At 40.9% G+C, this 23,370-nt stretch overlaps 1 protein-coding gene and 1 long non-coding RNA gene across 3 annotated transcripts; both read left to right on the top strand.

Annotated features, from left to right (window-relative positions):
* The first annotated feature begins 8,621 nt into the window (after positions 1 to 8,621).
* Positions 8,622 to 12,716, top strand: LOC117467403 (uncharacterized). 2 transcript variants are annotated; one of them, XR_004554384.2, is made up of 4 exons: positions 8,622 to 8,737; positions 9,194 to 9,220; positions 9,678 to 9,716; positions 12,671 to 12,716. It is a non-coding gene; the product is annotated as an uncharacterized lncRNA (long non-coding RNA). The 2 variants fall into 2 exon arrangements; XR_011645239.1 differs by lacking the exon at positions 12,671 to 12,716 and having other exon boundaries at positions 9,678 to 10,403.
* Positions 12,717 to 12,730: 14 nt separating this feature from the next.
* LOC117467466 (uncharacterized) lies at positions 12,731 to 16,602 on the top strand. The gene is made up of 4 exons (XM_034111103.2): positions 12,731 to 13,639; positions 13,966 to 14,133; positions 14,394 to 14,489; positions 16,046 to 16,602. The coding sequence occupies exons 1-4, from the start codon at positions 13,136 to 13,138 to the stop codon at positions 16,370 to 16,372; spliced, it is 1,095 nt and encodes a 364-aa protein (XP_033966994.2). The 5' UTR covers positions 12,731 to 13,135; the 3' UTR covers positions 16,373 to 16,602.
* Positions 16,603 to 23,370: the final 6,768 nt, after the last annotated feature.

The following is a 23,370-nucleotide window of genomic DNA, read 5'->3' as shown; positions in this document are numbered from 1 at the left end:
AGGTTTGTGATTCTTTAAATTTAACTCAGCTTAGACCATTGCACTATTGCTTGCCAGGTACTGGTACAAACTTTGGAGGTGTGTGGCGCTCCCGGTCGCCTGTGAGTCGAGCTCATTCTTGGTAGCGACAGCCAATCACGTTCACGTCTGCTACCAAGATTCTACCAATAATTGAGAGCTCTGGCCAATCAGCGGCCGTATTGCTACCAAGAATTGCTCCCGCAGCAACCAATAATTGACCAATCAGCGTCTCCGTAGGCGGGGCTACTCTGCGGACGCCGCGAGCTAGAGATTCACTTTTTCCCAACATCACGAAAGTAAGTACATCATCCTTTAAAGAGCCTGTGACAGCATCCCAACAACTATTGTGCAATGAAATATTGGGCTACTAGTAATCTCGAACCGTCAGTTTAAAAAAGAAAAAGCGATACCGTTCCGTTAAATATCAATAATTTCGAACATCGCGGGGAAATTCCTTCGACTCATTTTGAAGTTTTGGGGGAAGCCGGAAGTGACGTCAATGCGGGAACGCTTCACTGTGCGGCAAGAGAGCCAAACACGGACAAAGTGTGTTGTCATGCGTAGAAATGGTGAATTACTGAGTTTAGGCACGTTAATAACGTTGTAATGAAGTTGACTACAGTATATTCATATTTGTCAGTGCTTTCATGTCAATTCGGCGACATAAACATACATGATCGTGGTGAAGATGATGATTACATTAGGATTAAAAATCGGTAGTGAGAGCTGCTGAATTTCCTCCCGTAGGATGTGATATAAAAACAAATCGATTATTTTTGTAGTTGTAAACTCAAGTGGATGCAACTACATTTATTAGTGCTTTCATGTCAATTCGGCGAACATATAATAGATTAAATGATCGTGAGAATGATGATTAAAAATCGTTTATTTGTGCCGGTCTGCATTTCCTGATGAGAAAACAAACCGATGCTTTTTGTAGTTGTAGTACACCAACATGGATTAAACGTGTGTTTTTTTTTACCACAATGTTGGGGAAATTAATGGATAAAATGCACGGATTATTATTATTATTATTCCCACTCCGATCGGGATACTAGGTCCACCGTTTCCCCGCAGCGAGGCTCACCCCGTTGACAGTTTACGTGGGCTGGGTGCAGTGGCGGACTGGCCATCGGGATGAATCCCGATGGGCCGGTACCGAAGTGGGCCGGTCGGATAAGTCACTAGCACATCCCCCATAGGCGGCGCGTGAGGCTCAGGTTTGGGAAGGCTAAATAACTTTTTTTACCTGACGCTGCCTGCCTCCGGCGTCTATAGAAAAGAGATCAACTCAGTGTGCGGAGTTTAAATATCTCAAGTCATATTACAGGATAAAGGAAATACAGTTTAAACTGCCGTATACAGAGAAGACGCCGACGTGTCGCACTTATCATTCATATTACATCATCAATCAGATCATCGATCATATAATATCATAATATATCATATTTCCTTATCTGAGTCAACTGAGCCGTATCTGGCTGTGCAACACTCACAGTGTCACAGACTGTATGCAGAAGTATTATTTAACACATTATGTTGACGAAACACTCGAGTCAAATGTAATTAAAGTCAGATCCACTCGTGTCTTAGACGTGAACGCGCTCTCAGCTGGAGAGAGAAACCCTGGCTTGATTTACCGAGTTGATAACGAGCGTCGTAGGACCGCTTAGCGAGATCTCGTTTGTTAGTTTGTTGTTGTTAGTTTGTTTGTTACTCAAACATATCCAGGGTATGTTGAACTGGCTTCGTAGTACAGGGGGGCACAGGTGGCTAGGAGCGCTAATGTCAAAGACACAGACATTATACATTATATTTGTATTTTACCAGGATGCAGTGACACAAATATTTACATATACTATCTACAGCCCCCGCCGCCCCTGACATCCCCACTCCCCCCGTTGACAATTTACTAGCGGTACCGAAGTGGGCCGGTCGAGAGTCCCGGGACGATTTTTAGTCCCATTCCACCACTGGCTACATGACCGTATGATCGCCCATATTGACGCACCTCATTCCTAAACTTCTAACAGATACAACATAAACCGATCCTTCAGCCTCATATGAGCTCTCAGACACGTTCAACATTAACCTGTCATCGCTGTCTGAGCTTGCTGCTGTGTGCACCATCGTGCGTTTACATGCAGATGCTGGGATCCTGAACGGTGCAGCTGGAGCTTTTGGCCCACAATGACGTCACACATCATTTGGCGGGACTTGAAGAATCCCCGAGAAGATCCAGAAAATTGTCAACATTGAAGGCAGATTAATGGTTATCAAAGTACAAATATCCAAAATCAGTTCAGTAACGGTTTTCAAGGGGACAATATTTACTCAAATTGATGGGTTTGGATGATGGGGGAAACTCGTGTCACAGGCTCTTTAACTATGTTGTCAATGCTTATAAACTGTCATATGTATATGTTAACTAAACAACAAGTTGCACAGGGACATTTTACTCATGACTAGCGAACCGGACATGTCCCGCCGTAACCTTTCCATGTATGTGATGTTTACCGGTAGCGGATTATTATGTACATGTTTCGTCAATGTAATGTTGACATATCTGGCTAAATAACAAGCCTGTTTATGACATGACCCAGCTTAAGTTAAGGACTAACATAACTACGAGCTAGAGAGAATCTCGGACGGGACCGTACGGGAGCGAGCGGAGCTTCTTTTATTGCCTTTTTTTCTCCGTCACCGGTGGTGCAGCGACCAACGTGTTTTAAAAGTGAATTTAGTCTTTAAGAGAGCTTTAACAGCATGATATGATATACAAATAAAACAAGAGCAAAACAAATCTTGCCCTTGAATGTAACCGGACACCTGTTTTTATTTTACCATTAATTTAAATACTAAACCTCACCTGTAAACAATGAAAGTCCGGGGGGGACACTGAAGGGCAGAGGACATAGCGTGTTACAATGCAGTTAACTCCACCTTATATTATGAAATACTTGTAATTGAGTAGGCAGGCCTGTTTCCACTATAATTGAGAGGAAATTATGAAATAGTTAGTATGAAGGTCGAGTTTTTCATACAAAATATAAGCTATTTATACATTTCGATTGATTGATTACATTTAAATGCATAATCTGCATTTGTACTTGTTTTTATTCAATTTTAACTTGTATTGTATGTTGTCATCAGTTTTTCTTTGAATCAATATGTAATCTTTTACAGTTTGTTTATTAAATATTTATTATAAATTACATATTTCTCAGTTTTTTAAAATATGACTATTTTCTTATTCTCTAGATGGAACCACGCTTTTGAAAACGGGACGGTATTCTCAACTTGACAGACACTTTGGAAGCAACAAAGGTCAAGTTCTATGCACAAACTGGCTCCAGTGTGAAGGGAGGGCATCGCCAAAAAGAAGACCAGCTTTCCACCCCAAGGTGATGACTGAGACCACCATCCAGCTCCCAGAAGTGAATGTTGCAACTGTCGCACAATGGTGAGTAAATAAGCATACTACATATACTGCAAGACATGTATACTTACTCTGTAATACTTACCCAATAAAATGATTTACTGTTCAAAATAATCCCAACTCTTTTTCATTACAAATATTCAATTTTGTTCATTAATATTGATTGTTTCATGTTTGCGCAGGCTCAGCAGGCGCTGCAGGTCTCAGGAACAGCAGGTCCTGAAGCAGGGTATCCCCGCTCCTGACACTCCCATGGCAGGACCTGAGCAGCTTCTTGTGGCAATGCAGAAAGGGACATCTCTGTTTCCTGGCAGTCTGGCTGAGCCTCACGCCTTTGTTCTGCCACCAAATACTGCTGGTGAGGCAAAGCTCTAGAAGAGATCCCAACCAGTGGCCATCTCACAGGTCCCCCCACCACCTCCATACTATGCTCTTCCCTTCCTTGCACCGACTCCACCCTTCTCAACACCATACATGATGGTACCATCTGTGCAGCTTCCTCAAGTGCCTGGACCCTCACAGGTTGTGCCTGGAAGCTCTCAGATGATGCTTCTCAACATGCCATTGCCATTAGTTACTCAGGCGCTAACATCCACTCAGAGTAACGTGCCGTACACCACACAGCAGAACAGGGAAAGAAAAGAGGAGAGGGAGCCATCGGGATCAGGCAAAGGAAAATATGTCAAAAAGACAGGCGCCATCATTTGCAAAAAGTGCAACAAAGACAGGAAGCCACAAGCCCACTTACAGTACTTTGGCAATTGGTACTGTAAAGAGTCCGAGAGCCAGTCCTATGAGGGATGGAGGGCTGTGCTGGAGCAAAGAGGGTATGGGGGAGAAAGAGAGGGGATGCACCTTAAAGGACCTCATGTTGTGAGCCGGTGCAACTTTTTCACTTTGTTATATTTTGCACTGTTTTTATTGTATAGTTTTATTTTACACTTTACTATACATATTGTAAGAATTGTTGTTGTTATTATTACTGTTGTTTTAAATATATAAATACATATAAAACAAGTATGGATGTTTCTGTTTTGAATATTTCATCATCATATTTCACTTTCATTATTGTTATATTTACTTAATACTTTGTTCTTAAGTTTTAATAAGTTTATTAAAAGTTGTAATTATAATAATAAATGCACAACATAACAATAATCCTCATACACATTTGGCATAGTACTTATATTCTACGTACTATTCTATATGAAGTACATCTATAGAAGTACTGTACAATGATGTACTTCCTTGCATGCTCCTTAATACTTCACTACATTTCAGAGGCAAAGATTTGACTCTTAACTTCATTGATTTGATAACATGAGTTACTTTGAAGATTTAGATTCTGTTACAAAGTACAATCATATAAACAGACAATGAATCACGAATGATTATGGTCAAGAACTTAAATGATCTATTGATTTACCCAAAAGTGTGGTAAAATAATAAATAAGCTCCACCTTTACATTTATGCATGTTCTGACATACAAGGGATTGAGCGGGATTCGAAACCGGCTCGCAGGGTGTATTTCGGCTACTTCACGGTTATCAAACATAGACTAACACGCTATGTACTTGGCGCAGTGGATTGTGCGTTGGTGTTTAGATGAGGGGGTCACAGGTTCAAACCCCACGGCAGTCAGCATGTCGTTGTGTCCCTGGGCAAGACACTTCACCTCAAATTGCTCCTGTGGGGATTGCCCACAGTATTGAGTATGTAAGTCGCTTTGGATAAAAGCATCTAACAAGTAACATGTAATGTAATGTAATTTAAGCATGGTTCTCAGATATCAATCCTTACACAAAAGGATACTGTATGGTTGCTAGACATCGAAAACAGGTTATTTGCATGCTTTGATGGAAAAAATACAAACAATGCAAACGGCAGTAAGTGAATGCTTCTGGGTTGGATGACTGTAGTTATAGAAGCAGTTCTGAAGAGTATAATGTTCAACACCCTGGGGCTGCTACAGGATTAATACAATACAAGTGAGAAAACAATAAGCTCATGTGATAACCCCACACACATCTGTTCTCACATGCCCTCGTCTTCTAACATGTGTCAGAGGTGCTCACCCTTATTTATCACCAGGCATGGTTGCAACAAATGTTTGGTATTGCCAGAAGCAGACTACATAGAGGATGACCGTGTTTTATTTTCTTTATGACCCTGCAGCTACTAAAATACATGGTACATAACATTGTATCTTTTCTTTTTAATGAAACAGATATTTCTCCATGAAAATGAACAAAAGATGCACCATTGGTGTCAACCTTGTTTTGTTGTTGAAATAACCTGCACTGTTAAGTCCCTTGTAAGTCTGTAGTTATTGGAACAACTTGAAACATTCACATAATATTTGTAACGGAGAGTTCATAATTCTTTAATCAATTGAGTGATAATATATTTATTATAAAGATGGACATGTTATAACTGAAATTAGTTTTAGTACAACAATCACAAGAAAATCCTGAAAAAGGTGTGAAAGAATATATATCTAATTTATAATGTGAATTATATTTCCAGCAATGCAATCATGGTTGAAATGTCATAACAACTGAAAACATCACATTGTGTATGATATTATAATAATAATAGATTTATTTTGTAAGCGCATTTACATGTGCTCAAAGTCGCTTTACTGAGATAGTGAAAAGAACAACAAATAAATATAGTTGAAGTCAAATGAAAATCAAGCAATATAACAACAATCACACATTAAAAGCCAGATTGAAGAGGTGAGTTTTTGTGAGTTTTATATTATATATATATTAGGGCTGTCAAACGATTAACATTTTTAATCAGATTAATCACAGCTTAAAAATTAATTAATCATGATTAATCACCATTCGAACTATGGCCAAAATATGCTATTTATTTATGTATATTGTTGTGGGAATGGAAAGATAAATGAAAGAAGGCGGATATATCCATTTAACATACAGTATCTATGTTTATTATAACATTTTTCTGTGTGTCAAAATGAAAGACAACCCACACACCTATCAATCATCAAACCGTGGGGTCTTAATTCATTACGTGTTGATTTCTATCAACGGGGGAGTACTTCAGGAAAGTCGACAAAGGGGGGGGGCGGCGGCTAGTGGAGTACTTCGTGACCACAGAGTGTGAACGTTGTGATCAGCTGTTTTAGCGCAGTTCTCCAGTGAAGGGGGGAGTCTCCCTCCGCAGCCGGTTGGCTAGTTTTGGCACAATTCCGTTGTACAGACCGACGTTAACAGCAGCCCTGTCTGTGCACACGGAGACCGACTCTGTCGTCCGGTGATCTAACCGCCTTTTGGAAAAGCTTCACAAGTACGTCGGTACGCAAATGCACTTTGTGACACAAGTGACGGTACGCATTTCAGATTACGCACATAACCTGCGTACCAGTTATGTGTACATCTAAGGGTGTGTTCACACCTAATAGTCCGCTCTCTGGTGCGCACCAGACCACAGTTTGTTACATTGTTTCATTTTTCAGAAGGTTCGGTTTGCGTTCACACTGGCAAAAACCCAAAGGGAATATAAACTTTAAACACAAGTCATGTGCACGGAAATGCTGTTCAACCATTGGTCAGACATTAAGGGGGTACAAACGCAAATCCCGGCAATTTCTAGCGGAGCCTCCGCCATGGAGCATCGGCACTTTCGGCAGGTTATTCTCATGCTGCTGTTAGTCTGGAGATCAACAGACATGATTATATAATCAAACAACGTCCGTTAAAAAAAACATTATTACATGGCTTTGTTGAATACTCGATTCTGATTGGTCAATTCAAAACACGTGACACGTTTTTAATCCAGAACAGACAGACCGCTGTCAAGGATTTATTGACCGTTGTTAAGGACGCTCACATCTGCACAAAGAAGTCCGTTCGATTTAACTGTATACAGTTTGGCTGAAACTAACTGACAAGACAAGAGCGACAAGAAAACAGTGGAGAAGTAACGGGCAGAAACCCTCCTTTTTACGCAGCGGTCCAGACATAGGTCAGACGGCGACACATATTCAGTTGCCAGTTACTTTGGCATTAGGGCAGGGATATCTATATACTTCCCAAGGTTTGACATCATGAATTGTGCTACTTTTAAAGCAAGCAACGATTTTTTCAAATCTGTAATCAAAAAGCTCCTCAAAAACGCTATCGAAGCAGTTCCTGCCGTTCCTACGTTAGTTCAAACAGTAACAACGGACAATTTATCTTGGCGGATGCATGTACATTTAAATACAACTATTTTTTAAATCAATAAAATAATTTTCTAAATCCACAAAAGCATTTCAATTAATATCGGGAGTCATGTCGTTACTTTGTTGAGAATGTGGCCATGTAATAAGCGGCATAATGTGCAGCAGCGCGGTCATTATGGGGAAAAGAACACCTTCATGCCGATCTAGATCGCTTTGCGTCGGGCTCCTGATCAGCCTGTCGGTGTTCTTTTCCTGCTTATCCATGAGAGACGTTCTGCAGAGGAGGGGTGTTTCACAGACGACAGGTGTTCTTACTTTTATGTAGCTGACGGAGAATGTTTACTTTACACGACACTGTTCAACACTTAATTCTGCTTTACTCTTTAACTAAACAACCGCGGATGTCTTGAAAGACTCTTTCGCTAAAGATTTGTGAAGATATCCGCGTTCTTGTGACACGTAAATACTGCGCTTCCTATGTTTTGGTGCGGACTGCGTTCACACCAGCAATTAACCGCTCCAGAGTTCGCAAGCAAGCGCTCCGAGACCACCTATTTTAGCGGACCAGAGTCCGGTTGTTTAGTTCACTTAAGAGGTCTCGGACTGCGTTCACACCGACCCAAATGAACCGCACCAAGCGGCTAAACGCACCAGGGTTCGATTCAACCGGACTTTACAAGGCAGGTGTGAACGCACCCTTACTGTACCTACAGCAAAACTATTCTCGGTCGGGACTTCCTGCAACAACACTACACCGTTATCAAAGATGTTCTATTGAGAAGACGATCACCACACTGTAAACCACAACAGTACTACTAACTCATAAGTATTATGGGTACTGCAATCAAAACCAAATATCAAGTCAACCGAACATTACATTTATACGTTCTCTTAACGAAAAGTGCTGTTTAATTTTATGTGAATCATAGTTTATGAGTGAATATTCAAATTTTAATGAAAACTTGTGAGTGAACAGTCACGCAGCGTCTGACGTCATTACGTCATGACGTTGCGACGAATCGAGAAAGATCCATCCAACATGGCGGCTCTTGCAAGCGAAGGGATTCCACACATGGTTTAACTTGTAAGTACCAAAATAAGTCATTAAAACTGCTTTTCTTGTTATAATATTGTAAGGATATACCACCCGAAGATTATATGTGATCGTTAGACTGTTTAAACTGTTGTTTAATTCAGAGTTACGCGCAGAGCGCCGCAGTTACCGGCTGCTTCGCGCTATTTTTTGAATTTCGGACTGCCGGTTAAGTACTGTAAGGACCTCAACGTTAGAGCAGCAGTATGCTAACTTTAGCTAGAAACTCCTATTAGTCAACGGCAGCCCTACTGTTTAAAAGTGTGTTACTTACTGGTGCTTATTAACGCTATTATCTGGTAAATGTGATGTCATTCCTGAATACTCCTGAATTAAGCTAGTAGCTAGCAAGAGCTGTTTTCCACAATTACGTTGATGCTAGCTAGATGTAAGCTAATGCAAACGGCAAGCTTGTATTAAAACTCTGCACATTTATTTTTGCCGTAGGGTGAAGCTGTTGCATCAATATTCAAGGTAAGTTATTGCTAACCCATACTGTGTTCTGTTTTTTCAATTAATTAATTTAGAACTTTTTTCCAGTAGGTTTATTTATTTAATTAGGTATTCACAACATTGAACAGAACTGGCCTTTCTACAGTAATCCGATCATCATGCTTTGTTGAAGTTGCATGGTTGAAATGGTTCAATGGAGTGTAAGGACGTTAACGTCAGAGCAGCAGCATGTTAACTTTAGCTAGTAACTCCTATCAGTCAACGGCAGCCCTACTGTTTATAAGTGTGTTACTGGTGCTTAATGTTATCCGATATTATCTGGTAAATGTGATGTTATTCCTGAATTAAGCTAGTAGCTAGCTAGGGCTGTTTTCCACAATTACGTTGAGGCCTACACACAGGCATGTTTGCTAGTGACAGTAAGCTAATGAAAACTGCAAACTTGTATTAAAACTCTGCACATTTCTTTTTGTCGTAGGGTGAAGCTGGTTCAGAGCAGTGAGACTCAAGATTCAAGGTAACTTGAACAGAACTGGCCTATCTACAGATCCGATCATCATGCTTTGTTGAAGTTGAAATGGTTCAATGGCGTGGAAGTGCAAATTATGTGCTGTCTCGTCAGACACCCAGGCTCAGTTATTTAGGCACTATCGTTTGAAGCATAGCCAGTACTCAAGAGTTAGCCCTTTGCCATGTGTCTATGACTCTTGCATTTGTACATTTCAATCATTTAATGCATTGAAAATTCATTTATCACGGCTTCACAAAAATGTGTGTAGTACTGGTGCAAGTGAGGGAGCACAAGGAGGATGTGCAATTTTTAGCTGCCCCTTGTGTAACTTTAAACATTCGTTCTCTGAAGCAACAGTGTTCAGTCATTTAAGGGGACACTTAAAGAACCTTGAAACTGTAACATGCCCATTTAAGAACTGTAGCTACAGCACAAATGTCTATTCATCATTTAATGCTCACAAAAGCAGGAACCATGCAGGTAGTTTGGACATTTGTGAAGACATTGTGTCGACACAAAATGATAGTGCCCCAGTCTTGACAGCTACTGACCCTGAGGACGAGAATCCTGCTCAGTGTCAGCATGCAGACACGTTTGATTCTCCTGAGGCTGACGCCAGCCAGTTGAGAGCCCAGTTACACCATAATTTGTCCTCGCTCTTCCTGAAGATGCAAACTATTCTTCATGTTTCCGATATGGCATCCAAAGAGATAATTGATCATCCGACTCAGATATTTTCCTTGTCTCAACCTGTTATAAAAGACACTTTAAAAGAGGTTTTTAAGAGGCATCAGATTTCTCCTACTGAAGCTATCATGAATGATTTGGTGAGTGCTGTTATGGACTCAAATATTGTTGTCAGTGCCACAGCTAAAGGTGAGGAGTTGTCTTCCGTCAAGCGAAGAAAAACATTCATTGAGAAAAATTACCCTGTGGTAAAACCAGTGCAGTATGTGTTGGAGCCCGGCTGCACAGTAGTTTATGTCCCTATACTACAAATGATCCAGAAAATGTTCAAACACACAGACATCCTTGACAGAATCAAGGAAACCAAGATCTCACAAAAGGGGCTTTACATGAGCCATCGAGATGGCTCATATTGCCAAGAGAATGACTTGTTGTCGTCTTCAGAGCTATCCCTGCCATTGCTTTTGTACATTGATGACCTTGAAATTGCAAATCCACTTGGCACTTCAAGGAAAATACACAAACTGTGCTCTGTCTACTGGGTGATGGCTGATTTGCCAGGTAAATACCAATCAGCGCTGCATGTCATTCAACTAGCAGCATTATGTAAGGTATCTGATATTCAGAGGTGTGGCTATAAAAGAGCACTTGGTCCATTGTTACAAGACATTCACACTCTTGAACAAGATGGTGTATACATTGAAGGCCTTGGTCAGTCAGTTCGGGGTACTGTTTTATGCGTCTCGTCTGATAATCTTGCAGCTCATGCATTAGCAGGCTTTGTGCAGTCTTTCAGGGAAGGATATATTTGTCGATTCTGCAACGCTACAAGAGAAAAAATTCAGTCTCATGATGTTGTAGATGGTGAATTTAGTCTAAGGACAAAAGCCAGTCATGACCGAAACGTGCAGGATGTTATGCAAGCCGGGGATGGTAAAAGTCAGTTGGGTGTAAAAGGGGACTGTATCTTGCGCGAGAGTTTGCAGTATTTTCATACAACTACTGGCTTCCCACCGGATGTCCTGCATGATCTTTTTGAGGGCATTGTACCTGTGGAGTTGGCCTTGTGTATTAAGGAGATGATTAGACTCAAATATTTTACCCTTGAGTATTTGAACAGGAAGATTGTGTCATTCCCCTACCAATACACAGACAAGAGTGAAAAACCAAAGCCTCTCTCAAAAACCTTTGCTGGAAAAGGGACCATTGGTGGCAATGGCCACGAAAATAGCGCATTGTTGAGACTACTCCCATTGATGATCGGTAACAAGGTTCCTGAGAAAGATGGTGCTTGGACTGTATTGATGGATTTGAAAGACATTGTGGAGCTGGTGCTGTCACCAACGTTTGATGATGAAACTATCCAGTATTTCCAAACTAAGATACAGGATCACAGACAAATTCTTCAGGATGTTTTCCCTGCATTGAGACTACGCCCTAAGCATCATTATGTCGAACACTACCCAGATCTTATACGTTGCTTTGGGCCTCTTGTCCATTTGTGGACTATGAGATTTGAGGGCAAACATCGCTTTTTCAAGCGTGTTATACATGACACACAAAACTTCAAGAATGTGTTAAAAACACTAGCAACTAGGCATCAGCACATGGTGGCATACTATCTCAGTGCACCATCATTCTTTAAACCACATCAGCAGACATCAAATGTCTCTTCTGTCTTGGTTTCAGAGCTTCCTGAGGTTGCAAAAGAGCACATTGGACAACAAACAGACAGCCACATGATTTACAACACATCCAGGATCATTTTTGATGGCACTAATTATGATGTTGGGATGTTTGTATCTGTAGGGCAGGAGGGGGGTCTGCCTCAGTTTAGCAAAATCGAACAGATCCTCCTTGTTAACCACAATGTCACATTTCTCTGCCGAAAAAACAAATCATGCTACATTGAACATTTGAGATCATTTCAACTTTACCCAGGGAATATGACTGTCCACAGCATATCAGAGCTCAATGATAGCTCATCACTTTCTGCATACAATATAGAAGGCAAACTGCTGTTGACACCAAAACGATTCATCCTGCTTCACTGAAAGTACACTTTAAGGAAAACAGTGCAACTGTATTGAAACCCCATTTTAACATGGCAGGTATACAGTTTTTGCCCACATAAACAGAAATCTATAATGTCATATAGAGACTACTTTTGGTAAAAGATGATGAGTACCTACGTTGATATTTTTTGTATGCATTACATCTATGTAAATAAATGTCCCTCTTTTTCTATTTCAATACCTCATTGTGTCTCTCAGATGATGGCAGCATCCCAGAAATTCCTGCTGCGAGTTTATATTGCTACTACAGATGTTGCCATAAAGGTAACTCTGACTGAGCGGCCAGAGTCAGTTGAAGAGCTAATCAACATACTGCGTGAGAAAGTCAAGCCAAAACTGGACTTCGAGTTTACCCTGCAGTATGAGGATCCTGACTTTGGTGGACAACTTAGCTGTCTCCTTGATATCCAAGAATTACCAGAGAAGGGCACTTTGAAAGTAGTCACATCGGAGAGTGATATTAGCTCATGTGCAAGTTCCGATACAGACATCCTTCCTCATGTGTCAGTAAGAGAGCGTCAGAAGACCTGGCCTGACATTTTCCCTGTACCCACTTTTTCCTATGAAGTAGAACATGTGCTTGGAGAGGGAAACAGTGCCTTTGAGACATATGGAAATACATTGAAGTTAAACAGAGGCCAAAAGCACAACATCTTGGAGAGTATGGCTGCAGTGATGCACAACTTCAAACCTTACCCAAGTGACAGGGACGTGGGTATGGCAGCGGAGGCTCTTGTAACGGCTCATCCATGTCTTAAAGAGCTTGGAAGTGTTAGTGGATGGTACGGATGGAAGATTTTCCTGAAGTTTAAGATGGGGAATTATCGTACCAAGTTGGCCAGATCTGGATGTGTGGAGGTGGCTGTCAACGCAGGCAAAAAGAGCATCAACAACCCTGACAAAGATCACCCCCACTCGAAAATAAAAAGAGCCAGACGAGCTGAAGTGAATTACCTTCCAAACTTTCCCAGAGGAGAAAACCAGACCAGTCTTGAAGAAATGAGAATCCAGATTTTGCAGGAAGTTGAGAAAAGTGAGAAGAACCTCATCTTAATAGAAAAGCTCATGCAGATGACTTTTGCCCTTCGTCGCCAGGAGATCGTTCAAGAAAATCCCTTGGTCAGGGACTTTTTAGAGAAATGGCCGGCCCTCCGGATGGAATCACAGGTAAAACACAGATGCTCTCAGACCTTTTAATCTTTCTCTTTTCTGCCCCTTGTCACATCTTTCTCATAGTCTGCACACCGTTTCCCAATTGTGCTTGCAGAAACTGCCTACTTTGCACACAATGGAACAGTGTTGTTGTTCAATGTTAATATATTATAAAACGATATTTATTTTTATAATATAAATAATAATACAAATTAAATGAATACTTTGATATGATCATGTTGTAATATATTTTTACGGAAACAACAAAACCGGTTGCATCACTAATAATTTTACAATTGCATACCCATTAATGATCTTTATACATTTGTGTGTTCCTGTAGGTTTCTGCTGAGTTTCAACGAATCACAAACGTCAACCTATGGAACCAGTTCTTTTCTGAACTAGACAGACACACCCTGCGACTGATTGCCTTGTACAGGCAGAAGGCGGCACGCACTGGCAAGGTATCTGAGGCCCTGCGTGAAATCCTAAGGATTTGTGATCTCCAGGTGAGTTTACTAGAAGTTTGGTCCAAATATCAATGCTTATTTACTTTTACACAAAAACCACATTCATTCAAATTCACATCATAAACAGATAATGTAAAATATACTGGATTGTATTTTTCAGAAGAGTGTCACAAATATAACGATAACAGATAGGGAATTTTTTAATTTTAATTAGACAACAATCAAAAATAAACATGTATATATTAATTAAAAAAAAGCCATTGCTTTTTAATTATGCTAGTTTTTGCTTGTCTTTCCAGGAAGTACAGGATGTCCACATGAAACGCAATGCAGCCCTTCGAGCCCTCCCATTATACCTGCGTGAGGAGGACCCAGAGTTCTTCAAGTCTTGGAGCGTAAGTATTTAGTGCACTCAAAGTACTGCTAGTGAGGTCAGAATGTGTGCTTGTAAGAAACTGTTTAGCTATTTCACCCTTCCAGTTAAAACAAACAGACGGGAGCAATCAAAAATATTTTCAGATATATAAAAGAAATACGTTGGCCCTGAAGTGCAAGACACCACAGCATTTCAGAAAACACCACAGCATTTCAGAAAACACCACAGCATTTCACATTGGACGGAAAGGGTATTCCTTAGGGAGAACACTTCTTGTTTGTGATTGGACAGAGCCAGCCAGAGAAGCACTGCTGTGATTGGTTGTTTTTGCTGCCAGTCAAGAAATGACGCGTGATTAGCCCAACACATCAGCCGTTAGCTGTTAGCACACACTCAGAGCTCACAGCTCCTCATATCTGTTCAGAAACTGGACAAAAGTTAAACATGTACAAACCACAGACTGTCTGTGTCATGGAGAATACAGTCACTGCTTTATTTATGTCTGTATGACGTTGTTGTGAGCGTGGACGGAGCAGCTACAGGTTAGTTTAGCCTGATCGATCCGATTCCGATAGGATTTACATGGAGATCCGGCCCGCCCCCTCTCCAGCGTCTTGTTTGAATGACAGGAGTAAACACAGAATTAATGCTTTATTAACTCATGGTTTTTAAGGGGCTTATATATAAATATTCGCATCGCTCTAATCGCTCGAGTTTCACCGCGGCTGTCAGCTGTGTTTGCTCCTGTCATTCAAACAAGACGCGCTGGAGAGGGGACGGGGCGTATCTCCATGTAAATCCTACAACAAAATGAACATATTTGACCGTGATTTAATTGTAATACACGTTTCAAAGTGATGCCGAAATAACTACATACTGATAACAGTTAGTAAAAACCATGAATTAACGCTTTGACAAGTCTGCAGACAAGTCTGCAGGCGAAAAGCTTTTAAAATGCGTGTTTTCTGAATCAGATCGATCAGGCTAAACTAACCTGTAGCTGCTCCGTCCACACTCACAACAACGTCATACAGACATAAATAAAGCAGTGACTGTATTCGCCATGACACAGACAGTCTGTGGTTTGTACATGTTTAACTTTTGTCCAGTTTCTGAATGGATATGAGAAGCTGTGAGATCTGAGTGTGTGCTAACGGCTGATGTGTTGGGACCATACGTTGTGGGACCATGGTTGGGACATATTTCGCTGTCGGGTGTTGACCAATCACGAAGCGTCATTTCTTGACTGGCAGCAAAAACAACCAATCACAGCAGTGCTTCTCTGGCTGGCTCTGTCCAATCACAAACAAGAAGTGTTCTCCCTAAAGGAATACCCTTTCCGTCCAATGTGAAATGCTGCTGTGTTTTCTGAAATGCTGTGGTGTTTTCTGAAATGCTGTAGTGTTTTCTGAAATGCTGTGGTGTTTTCTGAAATGCTGTGGTGTCTTGCACTTCAGGGCCACCGAAACACATTTTTGAAATACCTTCCTATATACTTACCTGTTGAGGAATATGTGAATGAGATTGTTTAGTTACTTCAAGTCAACCGTACAGTTGGACTCTATGCATTTCCAGGCAGAGGAGGTGGACCGGCCAGACATCACCAACACACCGGTTGCTATTGTCAGCATGGTCACCGAGGGCACTCCAAGTGAAGTTGATCTCAGTCCGGCAAGTACTGCTATTCTGGTGGAAGGTGATTTCGTCATCAGCAATATCCCCAGGATGGCGGATTCCTTTGCATTGTTGTTCGGCTTGATGTACGTGTTACATTTGGACTACCCCAAGAAACTCATCAACACTTTCACTTTCATACAGAAAGTGCTCATGGGCCTTGATGATGGTAAATCACTGAAACCCTGTCTACTCAATCTAAAAAATGACCTGTTACTGAGAGAGTAGGCCGTGTTACAGGTTGAAACTTTGCACATGCCAATGTTTGTGTTGCACAGTTAATTATTTGATAGTTTGTTGCTTTAAGCAGTTTAATGTTTATATTTGGTAGAATATGTCTTTCCCCTAAATCTACCTCAGTTGTTCATGCTTGCACAGAAAGTGCTGATGGGCCTTGGGCTGCCTACTCAATCTAAAAAAATTACCTGTTACTGAGAGAGTAGGTTGTGTTACAGGTTGAAACTTTGCACATGCCAATGTTTGTGTTGCACAGTTAATTTGTTGCTTAAAGCAGTTGAATGATGTTTACATTTGGTAGAATATGTCTAAATCTACCTCAGTTGTTCATGTTTGCACTGAAAGTGCTGATGGTCCTTGATGGTGGTAAACCACTGAAACCCTGTGCCTACAGTTGTTCATCTTTGCACTTTAACTCCAATGGCACGCCATTTGAGAATTGATTTCATATCCTTGATATCAGACAGCAATTACCTACACTAACTGGCTCTTTGATTGCACTTGTTAGATATATGGTCACACTAGTTTGACATTCTGCTTTACTAGTTGAATAACACATTATACTAGTCACTCTTTTTCAGCCACTAGTGGCACTTTTGTCCGACTAGTTACTACATAAGCCTTACTAGTGACGCCAGGAGCAGCATCAAAGTCCCAACTTGTAAGATTTGTTGATGAACTAGTGACCCTCTGACCGTACTAGTGACACTAAAAGTTAACAGCACTGCAAAAACTCAAGTTGGGGTGTGGGGTGGGCCATTCGTCACATGCGTTAAATGCGTTAAATATGCGCAAATATTTTGCGTTAAATATTTTAACGCAATTCATTAAAAAAATGAATTGCCGCCGTTAACGCGATAATTTTGACAGCACTAATATATATATATATATATATATATATATATATACAGTGGGGCAAAAAAGTATTTAGTCAGCCACCAATTGTGCAAGTTCTCCCACTTAAAAAGATGAGAGAGGCCTGTAATTTTCATCCTAGGTATACCTCAACTATGAGAGACAAAATGAGAAAAAAAATCCAGAAAGTCACATCGTCTGATTTTTAAAGAATTTATTTGCAAATTATGGTGGAAAATAAGTATTTGGTCACCTACAAACTCCACTATGGCCAAGACCAAAGATCTGTCAAAGGACACCAGAAACAAAATTGTAGACCTGCACCAGGCTGGGAAGACTGAATCTGCAATAGGTAAGCAGCTTGGTGTGAAGAAATCAACTGTGGGAGCAATTATTAGAAAATGGAAGACATACAAGACCACTGATAATCTCCCTCGATCTGGGGCTCCACGCAAGATCTCACCCCATGGGGTCAAAATGATCACAAGAACGGTGAGCAAAAATCCCAGAACCACACGGGGGGACCTAGTCAATGACCTGCAGAGAGCTGGGACCAAAGTAACAAAGGCTACCATCAGTAACACACTACGCCGCCAGGGACTCAAATCCTGCAGTGCCAGACGTGTCCCCCTGCTTAAGCCAGTACATGTCCAGGCCCGCCTGAAGTTTGCTAGAGAGCATTTAGATGATCCAGAAGAGGATTGGGAGAATGTCATATGGTCAGATGAAACCAAAATAGAACTTTTTGGTAAAAACTCAACTAGACGTGTTTGGAGGAGAAAGAATGCTGAGTTGCATCCAAAGAACACCATACTGTGAAACATGGGGGTGGAAACATCATGCTGTGGGGCTGTTTTTCTGCAAAAGGGCCAGGACGACTGATCCGTGTAAAGGGAAAAATGAATGGGGCCATGTATCGTGAGATTTTGAGTGACAACCTCCTTCCATCAGCAAGGGCATTGAAGATGAAACGTGGCTGGGTCTTTCAGCATGACAATGACCCCAAACACACCGCCCGGGCAAGGTCCTGGAGTGGCCTAGCCAGTCTCCAGATCTCAACCCCATAGACAATCTTTGGAGGGAGTTGAAAGTCTGTGTTGCCCAGCGACAGCCCCAAAACATCACTGCTCTAGAGGAGATCTGCATGGAGGAATGGACCAAAATACCAGCAACAGTGTGTGAAAACCTTGTGAAGACTTACAGAACGTTTGACCTCTGTCATTGCCAACAAAGGGTATATAACAAAGTATTGAGATGAACTTTTGTTATTGACCAAATACTTATTTTCCACCATAATTTGCAAATAAATTCTTTAAAAATCAGACAATGTGATTTTCTGGATTTTTTTTCTTCTCATTTCGTCTCTCATAGTTGAGGTATACCTTGGATGAAAATTACAGGCCTCTCTCATCTTTTTAAGTGGGAGAACTTGCACAATTGGTGGCTTACTAAATACTTTTTTGCGCCACTGTATATATATATATATATATATATTAGGGCTGTCAAGTTAACGCGTTAATAACGCGTTAACTTGACGGAGGGTGTGTGTATGTGTGGCCCGAGCAAGCGAGAGAGAGACCATACGTGTATTGTTGTTGTTAGCATCTGGTGCTAGCTAGCTGCGCTAACGGATATAAGGAGCTGTTTAAATGAAAACAGAGGAGCGACATTTCGCCACAACTGTGCAGAGCACTTGACTTTATGCAGGTAGCCAGACAGTGGGACATTGTACGAAAAGTCAGCACACTCAGCACGGATAGTGTGCGCAACATGATTGCAGCGTCCAGGCAGCTCCCGTTCGAGCATATGCCTTGAGTTGCACATAGCTCCAACGATCCATCACACACCCACACACACACACACACACACACACACACACACACCATTTGTATTGTATTATTGTATGAGAGAGGTTCCAGGTTGAATTGAGGCGAATATTTGTAATGTTCAGAGGTTGTTGTGTTTAATATTCATGAGAATATTTGTCATTGTTCAAATGATAATAAACATTAGCATAAAGCATATCTGTCCACTCATATGTTGATAAGAGTATTAAAAACTTGAAAAATATTCCTCTAAGGTACATTTAGAACAGATCAAAAATGTGCGATTAATTTGCGATTAACTATGGACAAACATGCGATTAATCGCGATTAAATATTTTAATCGACTGACAGCCCTAATATATATATATATATATATATATATATATATATATATATATATGTATTATCTCCCTTAAAAGATAAAAAAGTGCAAATGTTGATGAAATATCCTCCATTTATAATGTAAAATACAGCATACATCAATTTTGCATTAACAGGTATTACTTCGCTTGACCAGAAACAGGCTGACATAGCAAAAATATCAAATATTTGAGGATGAGGAAGTTATAAAAGCCTTCAGATATTTTTGGACATCTCTGGTACAGAAAAGTGTATGTGTGCATTGGGTTTATCCACCCTCTGGAACTCCCTCCCTGCAGAAATCCGCAACGCCCCTTCTCTCAACATCTTCACATCAACCCTTAAAACTCATCTGTTCAACATCGCCTTCCAACAATAACTCACTTCCCCCCCGCACTTACACTTCCATTTCTGCCCCGTTTTATGTTTATGTTTTTTTATGTTTCTTTGTAAAGCGACCTTGAGGTTATGAAAGGCGCTATATAAATACAAGTCATTATTAGGGTCTGAGACCTAGGTCGGCGAAGACCCTATTGAAATTGGAAAAATAAACCTGCCAAAAACACCCAAAAACAGGGAAAACGACCGACAAAAGCACAGAAAATGTTCGTAAATAATGACGGCTGATAGACCGCGTGACTGCAAATCGCATAATTGATATCGTAACAATCATCTTTCTGGTGGACAACCTTTTACAACATTCCATGTCTGATTTCCTAAAAAAGTGGGTTTTGCCCCCTGGATAATACTCAAAGCTACAAACAAGCTAAGCTATATTTATATAATTAATTTTCTTATTTCCCTTTCTCTAGAGTGCACATTGTCTTCAGCTGTCTCAAGACATTTTCCAAGTTTGAGGTGATCTTCTCGGTCAGTTTGATCGCCTGCCACTGTGTCCTTAAAGTGCAGAGCTTCAAGAACATGATCGGAAACACAACGTAAGTTTGACTCAAATACACATTTAGTCAAAATGAAGTGAGGTATGACTTTTTGGGTGGAAGGAAATGCAGCTCTGAATAAAACTGTGTCTGAGGTAGCACAATGATATGTTAGCTAGAATATCTAACCACTTCCTCACAAACGATACTATTTTATGTTTTCATGTTTTTGCAGGATCTAACAGATCGAGGTGATTGCGGCGTCTTTCAGTCCGGCCAAGAACGTCCTGACAAAGATTGTCAAGAAGATTCATGAAACTCTGCTCTGTTGAAACCAGGACGGTTGATTCCATTCATTAAACTCCTTTGTATAGCATAGATGTTGACAAACTATAAGAACAAATGTAAATAGTGTACAGTGTATTTTCAAACACCACCAGACTTCAGACTATCATTAATGGTCCGGCCCTCAACACAACTAAGCATATTATGGGGTGTCATCATATGCCGTTGCCATGGCGACAGATCACCCGCCATCAAACACAATGTTTGTGTTACTGCTGTAACTCAAAAAAATTCCCACGTTTGAAAACGGCCGAGTCCTCGAGACACCTAGACACGTCGACATGCGGACAACAGCCTGCGGAACGTCGAAGACCCACTCAACGCTGCTTGCAGCTTTAATTATTATTATTATTATTGGTGTAGTCGAGTTGAGGCCAGGGGGGTATACTGCGAAGCAGGATTTTCGCTTAGCCGGCTAAATTCAGGGAAAACTCCGGCTTTCCGGTCATCCGAAGCTGGTTCTCTTTTTAGCAGGCTAGATCTCCATGGTAATATATGCTAAGCAGCTAACCTGGTCGGGACCAGGTTAGGTTGCAGGCTAAGAGCTCAACTCAGTGAAAGCACCACCTGCTGACCAATCAGAGCTCAGTGTGCGGAGTTTAAAGCGATCAAGTCATATTACAGGAGAAAGGAAATACAGAAAAACTGCCGTCGCAGGAAAGACGGCCGGCAAAAATCACCGACTGTGTGAACGTGAACATTAATAGAATATCACCTCCATCTTCAGAGCAATCTGACTATTATAACATTAGCGTTAAGAAAGCTTACTTAAATATCGGCCACAACATAAGTAACCGGATCAGAGTACATTAAGTACAGTCCGCGGCATATCACTTCATAATGTATCATATATCTCCTTATCTGAGTCAGCTGAGCCGTATCTGGCCGTGCAACACTCACAGTGTCACATAATGTATGCAGAAGTATTATTTTAAGCAACACATAAGTTGACGAAACACTCGAGACAAATGTAATTGAAGTCAGATCGTGTTTTAGACGGGGCAGTGATATCATAAACCTGTTAATGTACGCATTCAAACACTTTTTCTTTTACCAGCTGTATTCACCTTGCAGGTGCAGCTCTGTGGCTTTCATCCTGGATAAAGTGTTTAAGTCATGGATGTTTAAAGTTTAACTTCTTAATTTTTGACTAGTATTAAAGTTCACTTTTCATTCAGGAAGTATGACGCTGCTCTGTCAGTACGCTTGTCCATGTCTGTGATTGGTCGACTGCTCCAGATACCACCCCTTTCATGTGAACGCGCACCTAACTAGATAGGACACGGCTGGCTTGAGCGATCCACTTGATAACCAGCGTCGTAGGACCGCTTAGCGAGAGCGCGTATGTTTTGGATTAGGCCAACCGGCTAACTCAAACATATCCAGGTTAGGTTGAACCAGGTTCGTAGTATAGGCCCCAGGTCCTGCCTGAAGCCAGGACTAATCAGAGGCACAGCTCATACCCACGTTTATCCTGTGTGTGAGTGTGTTATCTATGAGTTGTTGTCCAGCCCACAGACAAGAAGTATAACATCTAGACAGGAAATTGACTTAAAACTTAAAGCGTAGCCTGCGACATCCTCTTCTGTGTCCTTTCTATTTTCTCTTTTTATTCTTTGTGTTTTATCTCTCTCTCTGTCAGCTGCTGGCTCTCTTATTCATTTTCCATTTGTGTCATTCTATCTCTCGCACTCTTTTTGGATTCCGTCTGCTTCCCTTTCCGTCCATCTTTCTGTGTAGAAAATCAATAACACACTCATCGGAAAACAGAAGCACTCTCATGAACAAATGAGACCAGACCTGTCTGGACTTTGTTCAAATTCTCTTCATGTTCATGTTCAAGCTCTGATTGTGAAGATATATGATCCTCACCACAGCAACAGTCAGAACAGACACTCCACTTTGTTAGCGAGGCTTTGAAGACCAAAACATCCTCTCGTCACATATCTGTGCCTCACCTCAATACTCAGAGGGATATTTTTCATCAAGTAAAGGTTAAAAACAAACAAAGTATATAAAATAAATGATAAAGACTGTTTCTTTTACATTTATATGTCATCATATTTGGAGTCAAACCCCCAGGAAGTTTACTTGGCATTAAAGCACATTTTCGTAGTTGTCAAACTGTTGAGGACATGGCGTGTGTAAATACTCATGGTGCTGCAGCTAGATTTCCCTATCTTCTGTAAGAAGGTGTAGGTGACGGCTTCCCTCAGACTGTTCCAACCTTTACACACTTTATTGACTTTAAACATAGAATAGGAATGTGAGTGGTATCTGTAAGTTAAAGACAAAGTCGAACATCAATATGGATTTATTGTAGTGGGATGGCCAGTAATAATGTTACCCACTGTAAATAAGATACATAAAGAACTGGCACAAATAGCTGGATTATGCTGCCCTCTATTAGCCAAAGGCCGAAACATCAGGTTATTGCCAAATAATAATGAACTAACTTAATAACCACACATGAACAATATGCAATAATTAACAATTTAGTCATTTTAACATGGGAGACAGCATAAATCGGTCCTACACTTACCTTGGCTGTAGGCAAGTGAAGGAACACCTCTAGACATGTTTTGACCACACAAACGGTGGTACTACAACTTCAGTGTCAGTTTGTGGCCCAAAAATACTTTTTCCCACTGACCTTCATTGGTAAATAAGCGGATAATTGTTTTGTTTTTTACCCAGTATTAACTGTTGAATCGCCATCCATAAA

Source organism: Pseudochaenichthys georgianus, chromosome 22 (assembly GCF_902827115.2).
Source record: "Pseudochaenichthys georgianus chromosome 22, fPseGeo1.2, whole genome shotgun sequence".
Lineage (NCBI taxonomy): Eukaryota > Metazoa > Chordata > Actinopteri > Perciformes > Channichthyidae > Pseudochaenichthys > Pseudochaenichthys georgianus.
Note: the sequence above shows the minus strand (reverse complement) of the source record. Positions and strands in the feature narration are given on the sequence as shown.